Source organism: Calidris pugnax, unplaced genomic scaffold, assembly GCF_001431845.1.
Source record: "Calidris pugnax isolate Ruff unplaced genomic scaffold, ASM143184v1 scaffold25, whole genome shotgun sequence".
NCBI classification, from domain to species: Eukaryota; Metazoa; Chordata; class Aves; order Charadriiformes; family Scolopacidae; genus Calidris; species Calidris pugnax.
The window spans coordinates 14,112,232-14,123,363 of NW_015090805.1; the positions used below are offsets into that span (position 1 = coordinate 14,112,232).

The 11,132-nt window shown below is 35.4% G+C and overlaps 1 protein-coding gene across 1 annotated transcript in view; it reads left to right on the top strand.

The window, feature by feature from the left end:
* The window catches only part of TMPRSS15 (transmembrane protease, serine 15), a 56,427-nt gene extending 47,774 nt beyond the window's left edge, over positions 1–8,653 (top strand). Inside the window, exons 21-26 of the mRNA XM_014938007.1 lie at positions 2,544–2,593; positions 3,031–3,205; positions 5,095–5,276; positions 5,525–5,620; positions 6,543–6,682; positions 8,421–8,653. Coding sequence (XP_014793493.1) covers positions 2,544–2,593; positions 3,031–3,205; positions 5,095–5,276; positions 5,525–5,620; positions 6,543–6,682; positions 8,421–8,576 — 799 coding nt within the window. The 3' untranslated portion in view covers positions 8,577–8,653. The remainder of the gene's footprint in view (positions 1–2,543; positions 2,594–3,030; positions 3,206–5,094; positions 5,277–5,524; positions 5,621–6,542; positions 6,683–8,420) is intronic.
* The last annotated feature ends 2,479 nt before the right edge of the window (positions 8,654–11,132 follow it).

Genomic DNA, 11,132 nt, shown 5'->3' on the forward strand with positions numbered 1-11,132 from the left:
TTTCCTGGAATCCTACCAAAAGCAGCGAGGCAGAAAACCACTGTCTAATTGTTAAAATACTGAAATCAGGTTGAGGATGGCCAAAGTCCGTGTTCTTTCAGGTTTCCTTTATAAACATACCACATAGTAATGAAGTAGGAGAGAATTCTTAATTTGCTATGCTGTATTTTACCTACATTTTACAAAGAAAATTTAAAAAAAAATATTCTCATTATACTCTGCTAATCCCAAACATTTATCATTCTCACCAGTGGTGAAAGTATCTTAAACTAATGGAATATCATTGCAAGTAATTTTTCTTTTTTCTTGAGTGGATGTCTAAACCAGCATTGCCACAAGAGATCTTAAAGAGCAGTAATGATTTAAAGATGTCTTCTGTTAATATCTGTTAAACAGTAAGAAGTGATTAATGCAGGAGGAAATGGAATAAATTCATTCATTTTAGTTGTATTTCTGTTGCAGAAATAGGTATCCTCTACCATACTTCATCTGAACAGCTGATAGAAATCATTTTACAGGGTGACACCATTACAGATGTACACGCTTTTTTTGTACATATAATGAATGATAGAAAGATCACACAGATTTTATAATTTAAAAAAAAATGCATTCACTGGTAATCAAATTTTAAAATGCATTTCTCACATTGTCTTTGGTTTTTATTCAAGCATAACTACCACTGAAGCAAAGGAGGGCACATATAATAGGACTGGAAAGCTGTGGTGGCAGAGACACAAAACTGTTCTCTGATGCCCTTAGGTAATGTAATTCTTGGCAGGATAGCTTTGTATTAGGGCAAAATCCTGCCTTGGAGATCTATGTGAGCAGATTCCACAGGCATAATTGCTTTTGCCAGTCTTAAGTGAAGATAATGCTCACAGGTGTCCCAACTACTCCAGATTTCTGCCTGGCATGCTGCTCCATAGATGACATTTAGAGAAACACATAGGATGGGTATTCAGCATATGCGATACCTCTGTTGCCTTTTGGACTCCCCTGCGCTGACCACGAGGCAGCTGAGGACTGGTGAACTGAAGTGCAGGCAAGGAAGTGGTTTTCATACTGGGAGATAGCTTCAGAAAGAAGAAGCAGATGGCCATAAAGTAACTTCTACTAAAGCAATCAGTAGGTACTGGTGATAGGGCAAAGACGCTCATTACATGTGACTCCCTGCTTCAATGTACAAAAATAGGGGCAAATAATGACATGTTAGTTTGGTTAGTTTATGCATCTACCTAAAAGAAAGCAGAGGACCAGATAAAGGAGCTAATATATAGTATCATCGAGAACCCTTTTAAACCCTATGGAGGGAGCTCGGTCAAAGAGTATGTAGTTGCTATGAAGTTTATGCAGAAGATGATACTGGTTTCCTGTGGGTTTATGTGTTTCTGGTTGTCATCCTTGATGTTCGTCTCACTACCAAGGGACATCCTTATGAAGTCAACACAAATTTGAATACAAATTACAGAATTTGGAACATGATATAAAATACAGGTTTCCATTTTTTTAAATTACAGCTTTAAAATTATGCATCTATCTTGAAGTGGAAAATGGCTATGTGAGACTAATCAGGGCTGGAAGCGTATATCATTCTTACCTGCTCTGTAGTGAAGATTTAACTGGGGAGGTGGGGGGTGACTACAGTTCCCACCTGCCTTTCTTGCACCACTATGCCATTGTGAAAATGCTGGGTCACATCAAGCATTATTTCCCTCACAACAGATAGAAAATTTTAGAGCAAACACAGTGAGGAATACATAATACCATATCACGTTTAAAGTATCCTTACCTTTATTTAAAAATTATGTGGAAATGCATACTGCAAACTAGCCGTTGGCAGACGTTCTTTTCCTCTGATATATTTCTGTATGTATCAGATTTAAATTGCTAGCACACACTGTCCCAAGTGTTCAGATTCATTACAAGCTATGAAGATAATCTTAAAACCCCTGGGTATCAGAAATGCTTGAGTAGTTTTGATCTGTGGTCTTGTGCTCTTCAAACTCTGGCTTTATATCTCTGCTAAATAACTTCCAAACCTGTATATGCAGCTATATATTTTACAGTGCATTATAATCTTAGTAAGAAAGACATAGTGATATCAAACTAACGTCTTAAATTCTTTGGTCACACTGATCTCTAGTGGTAAGGTATTGAAAAAATCTCAAAAGGTAGAAAAAATACTGAATGCAGTTACAATTTTATTGAGAATGTCACAGACAGACTCATTTCCCTAAAACACAAGGGGAATCTACTTTTGTTTCCTTAACATACACCAATTAAGTGTTCATTGAAGAGGAACACGTACGTTTAATATTATATATAATATAATGTGTATTTATGATTAAAATATGATTAAAACACATAAGAAAAAAGTTATATTTATCTGTTTGGTGCTGACAAACTAATGTACTTATATATATAAGTATATATGTGCTTATATACATTTATATAGATATATATGTGTATATATGTATATTTGATAGTAATTTAGTGTTACCTGATGTGTAGATACTTGTGATTTAACTGCACTTTCATTCTAGAGAACACTGTCTGAACAACCTGGTCGTTCATCTGCAATGTAACATTAAACGTAAGTACATATAGTCTGGGAATATTTCACACAGAAATCAAATTGTTCAGCCCATAAAGCCTAATGTTTATAGTTTGAATTGAAAGGTTAGCGAATGGACTATAAAAGCGATACTTGTAATGATATAAACACAGGAAAATGTACAGTCTGCACTTGTTTTCAGAGTTAAGTATACACTAGAGACAGGTCTATACTGAAAACACAAATACAAAAAATTCAGAAGGTGTGAGGAAAGAACACATCTAAATCCAAGTTATAAAGTGGCACCTTGATTTCAGCTATAAAGCACCAAACTTTTTTCCAAAGTGATAATATTTTTGAATAGCAGTTCAGATACTATGAAGCCTATTTTCCCGAGAATATTAGCTAGTCTAATAAAACATGCTATATCTCCCTAAAAATCTATTATTTTTGAGTTTGTTTGTTATTTTTTTTAGCTTGTGGAAAACACCTGGTAACTCAGAACAATGGAACAAGGATTGTAGGTGGAAGTGATGCCAGAAGAGAAGCTTGGCCTTGGATAGTTTCACTCCATTTTAATTCCAGACCTGTTTGTGGAGCTTCCCTTGTCAGTGATGAATGGCTAGTGACAGCAGCACACTGTGTATATGGGTAACGTTCATTGCACTCATAAGATAACGCATTCTGATACTCTCACAACATGCAAATATCCAAATGGTGGATAGCCGTCAGTGAAGCTGGGTTGCAGTATGGACCTGAGCCATCAATCAGTCCTGTATGGAGCAAAACACTCTTTCAAAGGATCATACAGCTATCACTGGGGAGCAGCACTTTTGAGAGGATTTCTAGATGGTTACTTTAGAATTAATTTAATATAAATCCGCAAGTGCCTCTTTCTCTCCACTGACTCCAAGACATCTTTCCAACTAGCTGAGAGGGCCATATGACATACATGCCATATCTTTTCTTTCTGATTTTCATAATGATGAAACACTTATTTAATGTGCAGATTCACTAGGGAGGCATCCGATTATGAATAATTTCTGTTACATAAAGAAGTAGCAACTAGCTCACTGTTTAATTACTGTGTTTTGAATCACTTGTGGGCTCAGCTAAAGGCTCCTTTGCTTTCTGGTAAACCCTCAGTCCTTACTTTAAAGCAGAGAATCATGGAAACTAAGCAACATTTTCTGAAAAATGAAGAATTGCACTTTAAAAATATGGTATTAGTACTGAGCATGTGCATTTGACCCATAATTAACATGGGCATCCATTAACTAGTTGAATCTCTGCCAGTGGTATAAAAGATGACATCATACCTCATAAAGGTAAACTCAGTGTTGCCTGTTCCTTCTGTATATTATCATAGACTGATCAAGATTTACTGTGCATCACTGGAATGAATCTTGATTTATGTGCATTGATTACGCAATATTAGATAACCCCTAGATGCTGTTATTTGTACCATTCAAAGAAATGATGCATGTTTAAATATTTTCTAGGGGTTTCTTCCATAACATCTATAATACGCTGTAGAAGACACCTAGAAACGGGAATGGCAAAAAATGTTAATATTCAAAATTACAGTAGAGCTTTTATTATAAATAGCTAAGTAACATGGCACTGGAGACTATGCCGATACATTAATGCTGCCTCATTGCATGACAGGAGCTATATTCCACACAAAGACTAAAATGAGAAGGATCAAGCCCTCTTAGTTTTCACACAATAAATCCACATGTGTCCTGGTATTTCCTTTTAACTTAAATCACCTTTACATTTTCACTTAAATCTCTTTTCATCATCTTGACTTTACTGGAATTTACCTAAGTGAGAGCTTACAGTTTCACACCTTACTTCTGAACATTTAACTTAAAACACTCCTAGTTTAAAACAAGATAACCTCTTGATGTCAAACCAAAAGATCAGCAGAAATCAATTCAGTACAACAATCAGGCTGGAAACATATTTTTGAAACTATGAACTTGTTGATTAAAAAACAGCAAATAATTAAGTTCTCTAACTTAAATACAGCCTCAAACCAGCCTGCGTAGCTCAGCGAAAAAATACATACTTTGTTTTGGCATATCTTCTTCGATTTAGATTAAAAAATTAAGAGAACAATTTTCTGAGTCTATGAGCTGCAGCATTTCCAATGACATTTTAGACCTATTATTCTTTAGATATTCCATAATTTTCTAACTGGGATGAATATTAATTGCCTGGTGGGAAGTCAGCAGTATTCTTCATAGTAATTTAGTTAATGTGTTTTCCTCCTTTGTGCTACTGCATGATTGATTCTTTATAGATAACGCATTATAATCTTAACATAAAAAATCAACCACATATTTCTACAGTGGGAATGTTTAAGATAGTATTACTATCACAAAATTGTAAGCACATCCACTACATTTTATTTATTTTGACAAAATGTGTAAATGCTATGAATTAATATGAGGTTAAAGATTAGTATTTTACCTAACATATTTCAAAACTTTTATTAATCACTCATAATTGTGAATATTCATTTCAACTTCTAGGAGGCAATTAAAACCATCTCAATGGAAAGCAGTTCTTGGCTTATATGACCAATCAAATCTGACACAGTCTTCAACAGTAGTTCAAAACATCGACCAAATAGTTATAAATCCTCATTACATGAAGCGTACAAAAAACAGTGATATTGCTCTCATACACCTTCAATACAAAGTGCAATATACAGGTGGGTTGTTATTTTCCCATAAAATAGATTTACTCTGTTATGCAAAGCTCTAACTGTGCTAAGCATATGAGGGTGATGAGGTAGTGGTACATTTGTTTACAACCTAATCATTCTGGAGTCAGTCCAGTACTTCCTGGATATCTTGCCGAAAAAGTGGGTTTGAATTAATGAACATTTTCTTATGTGACTTCATAAAAACCTGAATACAGGATAGAGGTAGAAATTGATTACTTGTTTCTCATTGACAGATTACATACAACCTATCTGCTTACCAGAAAAAAATCAACAGTTTTTACCAGGAATTAACTGCTCCATTGCTGGCTGGGGTACTATTATGAATGAAGGTGGGTCATCTGCTTGGAAAATTATGACAGGCATGAAGCCATGAGGGAAAGCTTGCTCCTAATTCCAAAGGGGCTGCTAAGGTTGAATAGTTTAGAGAGGTACTCCTCTATGCTAAAATTTGGGAACTATCCCCCTCCACTGTGCCTTCTCTGAAGCAAAGTAATATAGTTATAGCTTATTTATTAGAAATAATATACATATCTAAGATCATCAAATTAGGAAAAAACCTTATTGCATCCCAATAGAAGTTATGTTGACTACTTTTCTCAATATGAGATATGGATATCTTATTTCCAGATATTGGGGGAGGGAGTGGCAGGGAGAGAGAGGTTAGTCTTTCTGAAAATATGCAAATGATTTTTCCCCATAATTCAAACATACTGACTGTAGAGTGAAATGCATGCTCAGTTAGTATATCATATGCACCAGATTTGGAGTCTCTGTGAAATAATAAACATGCCATTTCACTTCCGCAGTTGCTCATATGCATTTGCTTCTACATTTTCAGAATTTTATAATTCTGGGTAGAAATTAGTAACAGAAATTTTTATAAAAACTTGAAATAATCAAAGTTACACAACGAATACTGAGGAAACATTGGTCAATTCAGGTTCCTAAGCCCTTAGTTATCCCTTAGATCTCCCCACAGTGAGTTCATAGTCATTGATTTTAGTAATCTTGATTTAATTATAACCAAATTCAGTCCCACTGCACAAATAAAAGACAGGATTCTGTTAATGAGCACTGTTTAATCAGTGACTGTGTTACAGGGATATAAGCCTGAATAATACAGTAGTGAGGGAGAGCTTCCTGCTGCTCGGTAGTGTGCCCAGCATGCTGGAACAGGAACAAAACCATTGCTGTTCCATGTGGGTTGTACGTATTTATTACAGTGGTAAATACACTTTGTATTTTCATCAGGTCCCACTTCAGACGTACTGCAAGAAGCAGAAGTCCCTCTCATTTCGAATGAAAAATGCCAACAACGGATGCCAGAATATATTATTACTGAGAATATGATCTGTGCAGGTTATGACACAGGAGGAATAGATTCCTGCCAGGTAAATACTAGCAACTCATGTCCACTGCTATCATACACCACATCTAATTACCGAATAAAATGCTCCTTGATCCTCCAATCATTAAAACCAGGACAACTACTGTCCATGAATGTAATTCCTAGTCATAGTATTTTGCCCATTTAATACTTTATTAAGATACAAGTTGAAAATATAAAAGTCTATGTTGTATCATTTTGATATAAGCAACCATGGATGGAGATAAATATGAGGATTGGAAATTTTCTGCACTATGCTTTGAATAATTACTGCTGACTAATTCCTTGAAGGAAAGAGGAACATGTTTAGGGAAAAGCAGAGTACAGAGAAATAAAAAACAAATAGATTGAAGACTAAATAATGCTTCATGCAGGGAAAGAAAGAGAACAATGGTTCTTTTCTCCAGAATCTGTAGATTTTGCAAACCTATTGTAAGGGGATGCCACTGTATTTTGGATAGGTTGCCTTTCTGCATTGATCTCATATGCTGCTTCCTGGGGTTCTAGTTATTATCCATTCCAGCTCTGCTTATAACACTCCGTTTGTCTTTGAGGATATAGTCAGACTTGGCTATCACATAATTTTTCTTCCAGCAACATGGAGTCTATGGCATGGAGACTGGCTGGTTCTCCTCAAGTCTGATGAGGAACACTCTCATGTAACTGCTCTTGCCTTGCACTCACAACCTAAGCCTTTGTGCTCAGGTGCGGTGACTTTGTCTAGTTTAGTCCAGAAGGAGGAGTGTATGCAAGGCTAATTTCACTTTCCATTCCTTCAGCCTCTGTGGCTTTCCTCTTTCCTTTTTCCTTCTGAACCTCACACTGAAAAAAAGCAGTGTAGCACCATGGGCTGATATAGAGTACAAGTGACCAGCGTTGCGATCAATAACCATTCAACCATGAGTAAAGATGAACAAGTGAGTCCTGATAGTGCTTCAGCCTTTAGGCTGCTGTCATATCCTTTGAACTTTTGTGATGTCCTAGAGTTATGGGCAGAAGTATTTTAATAGCCAAGTCCTTGCAGACCCCTCCTGTAATGAACCATTCATAGAGATGTGAGAAGACAAAACCAATACTGGTTCAAGTAACTTGATAGACAATGAAAAATAGTCATTGTTTTCTTTCTCATTAGAACAAGACACTCATGGCTGACTCATCCCCCACTCAAGCTGTGGGCTGAAGCAAATTTGGTCTCCCACACTCTATTGCAATGCTACATCTGCTAAAGTATTGAAAAGGAGGTGTAAGAAAAGCATACCTCCTCTTCTGGCAATCTTGCCATCTTTTTCTCAAAATTTGAACTTGCAGAAACTCTGCCAAAAATACAACGGCATTTTGGTGGAATAGATTCAACCAGAAAATAATCCTAGACATTTACCCTTGCTTTATGAAAGATGAAGGGCCAAATGTAAAAGTAATAAGCAAAAAAAATCACTTGAAACCCAGTCCTGTATTGAAAGACTGATAAAAGCTTAAGATCACATCCTTTAAAAAAAAAAAAAAAAAAAAAAAAAAAAAAAAAAAAAAAAAAAAAAAAGAAAAGAAAAGTAAGAAAAAAGGTAAATGGATTATCTCAAGTATTTTTTTACATGGAAGAATTGATGTTGATCTCACTTCTGGTGCCCAAGTTATATATGGATAAAACGTTTACGAGTAAGGATCAACACAAACAAAATATCATAAACAGGCTCTGCTTCAGAGTTGACAGTGTTTACTTCTAATTTTTGAATTTCATATTTCAGGGAGATTCAGGTGGCCCTCTGACATTTGAAGATGGTAACAAGTGGGTTTTGGTTGGTGTAACATCATTTGGCTATGAATGTGCACTTCCCGAACGACCAGGAGTGTATGCTCGAGTCACCATGTTTGTGGACTGGATTAAAAATATAATCTATTAGCTTGATATCTTTTAATGATATAAATAGAATTTAAAGGTTGAAAGAAAGTTATTGTATAATGATGTAAACCAGACTGGCATTCCAATCTCACAGTTAGAGAAACTGAATAAATATTTAAATTTTAGAAAGGAAAATATTAATCATTGATAACGCCATTACCATTTGAGAATAATATTTCAAAACAGGTGCTGTGTTTTGTTAGTAAAATGTTTTTATCATTTTCTTTTTAGTTCTAATGAGACCCTGGGGAACAGTTTTTTGAATACCAGTGGAGGGCTTTGCAAAGCATGGGTAGTAAAAACACAACAAAACAAACATTTGCTAACTGCAAATGCTGTATTGAAAAATAGTTTAAATTATTAATTTCACTATCTGTTTTTATGTCTTTACATTTTAATGCATAGGCAACTCTTCTCAGTAATCTCACTACATATCAAAATGAAGGTATATGTTATCTGTTTAAACTGGGCTTGGGAGTTCTTCTGTCTTGTCTATTACAAAAAGCTCTGGAATGAGGTTTATGGACTGTGCATAAAGGCTGATCATGTATCATGCTGCTTTCTAATGAATAAACTGAATGTAAGCCAAAAGTTCTCTCTTGTGTAATTCGTTTGGAATCAATAGAGTTAAATAAGGACTGAATATAGCTTTGTACCTCTCTGTTTAGGCAAGTGTTTTGGCAATTATTCAAGCAATTATAGATATGTGCTTGTGTACACCCAAGCACAGATTCAAAACACTGCAACTTCCTCTCATAAAAAGTAATGTTTAAAAACATCAGACAATAATGAGTATCAGCTGTTCCTGGTGAATAAAAAGGAATAAGGTTTGATGTATTACATGCTTTTTCTGTACTAGTGACTTTTAATAATGATTTTACACTATCATGATAGCACATTATGGGAAAGAATATGAAAAACAAAAGGGTTTTTTCTCTTCTTGAGCTCTTTTCTAAATAGGTTTCTATTAAAATGTAGTTAACTACTTGTTGAAATGCCTTAAATTCAATTTCCTTTATTTCTGTTTTCAACCTAGTGTAGGAATTTAATATATTTTTAATTCCAAAGTACTGCATGAAAATACAAAATGTGTTCTAATTTCCTGTTTATATGTATCTACACACTTATATGTATGGGAGCTCTCAGACTAGGTTCTTACAATGCTAAACACAGATATGAGGTGCTCAAAATAGAAGGCTGGCTTACAAACAGAGGTTAGCAGTTAGCAGATAAAGAGGTTAGCAGATAAAAAATACCAAGTCCCAAACTGCTTCCAGGTCTTCATAAGAATTAGAGGACTAGATCCAGACCAAAATATTTAGCTTTATCAACACATCTGTGACTTCAAGAAACACAGACAGATGTAATTAAGGCAGAGAGAAAATAAAAGGTTTTTTAGACACCTTCTTCCTTACAAACCACACAGTCTTTAACATTAGAATGCTAAGGTTGCAAATCCTATCTTTCGTAATGGACTAGTGTTTCTGCTGTTACTCTCCTTTACTCAAAAACAGCCGCTGAAAATAAAGTGCACTCTGCTATCAGTATAAATTGATTCGGATGAAGCAATTAAGTTAAAATGCATAATTAAAATGTGACATGATTTCTGCATTATTTACCATACATCACTATTGTAAATGGTGTTTCAGTCTGTTAATGAAATACAAGAGCCAGCTCAAAGCAGATCCAGTGACTAGAAAATGTGCTTCCCAGAAATACAGTAATATACTTTTATTTATGTATATTTTTCGCTTCCCAAAATGCAAAGCATAGATGTATTTTGAGGTATGCATTAATAAAACATCCCCTCAGACTAAACAAATTACTGTTATAAGCTCTGGTATAGAAACATATATGTAATATAGACTAGTATAATTAAAAATAAGCATTTTATTTCAATTAATTTATATCTAGATAAAACTAACATAACCTGAGTTCACCACATTCTAGCCTTCATTCAGCATCCATTACTTCCTTTGCCTGCATATTAACCTATGGAGAAAACAGTCATTGCTATGTTAAAACATGTGGGCAGCATGAATTATTTTAATTGAGTCACAGTTCCAAGATGCCTTGAAATACAGGGTGGAAACTTGATGCTGACTTGCGCCCACAGAAAACTAAAAGACTAAAGAAGGAAACAAGAACTTTCTCTCTCAGATGCTTCTTGCTTGCAAAAGGGCAAGATCACTATGGAAAAAAAATAATTATTACAGTCCCTGGGGAAAATAGGGGCGGTGGGAGTATAATGTTCGTAAAATGCCAAACCAAAGCCATGCCATCCATCTGAGGACTAGTTAAGGTTTGCTGTTCATCCTTCGGTTCCTTGCCTCAGCTACTGCTGCCATTTGGAAGAAATGGGAGAGGCAGTGAGCAGAAGGGAATGTGGTCAGCGTGAGGGGACCCCATAGCTGTATGGAAAAGTCAACAAGCTTATTCAAAGTGGCTCTAGTTGATGAAATTCAAAATCATTTTTCTTTCTCCATTCAGTAGATTTTAATGTGAATATGAAGGACAGAGAGGCTTGTGGGGGTTTGGGGTGGGGGGGGGGGGGGGG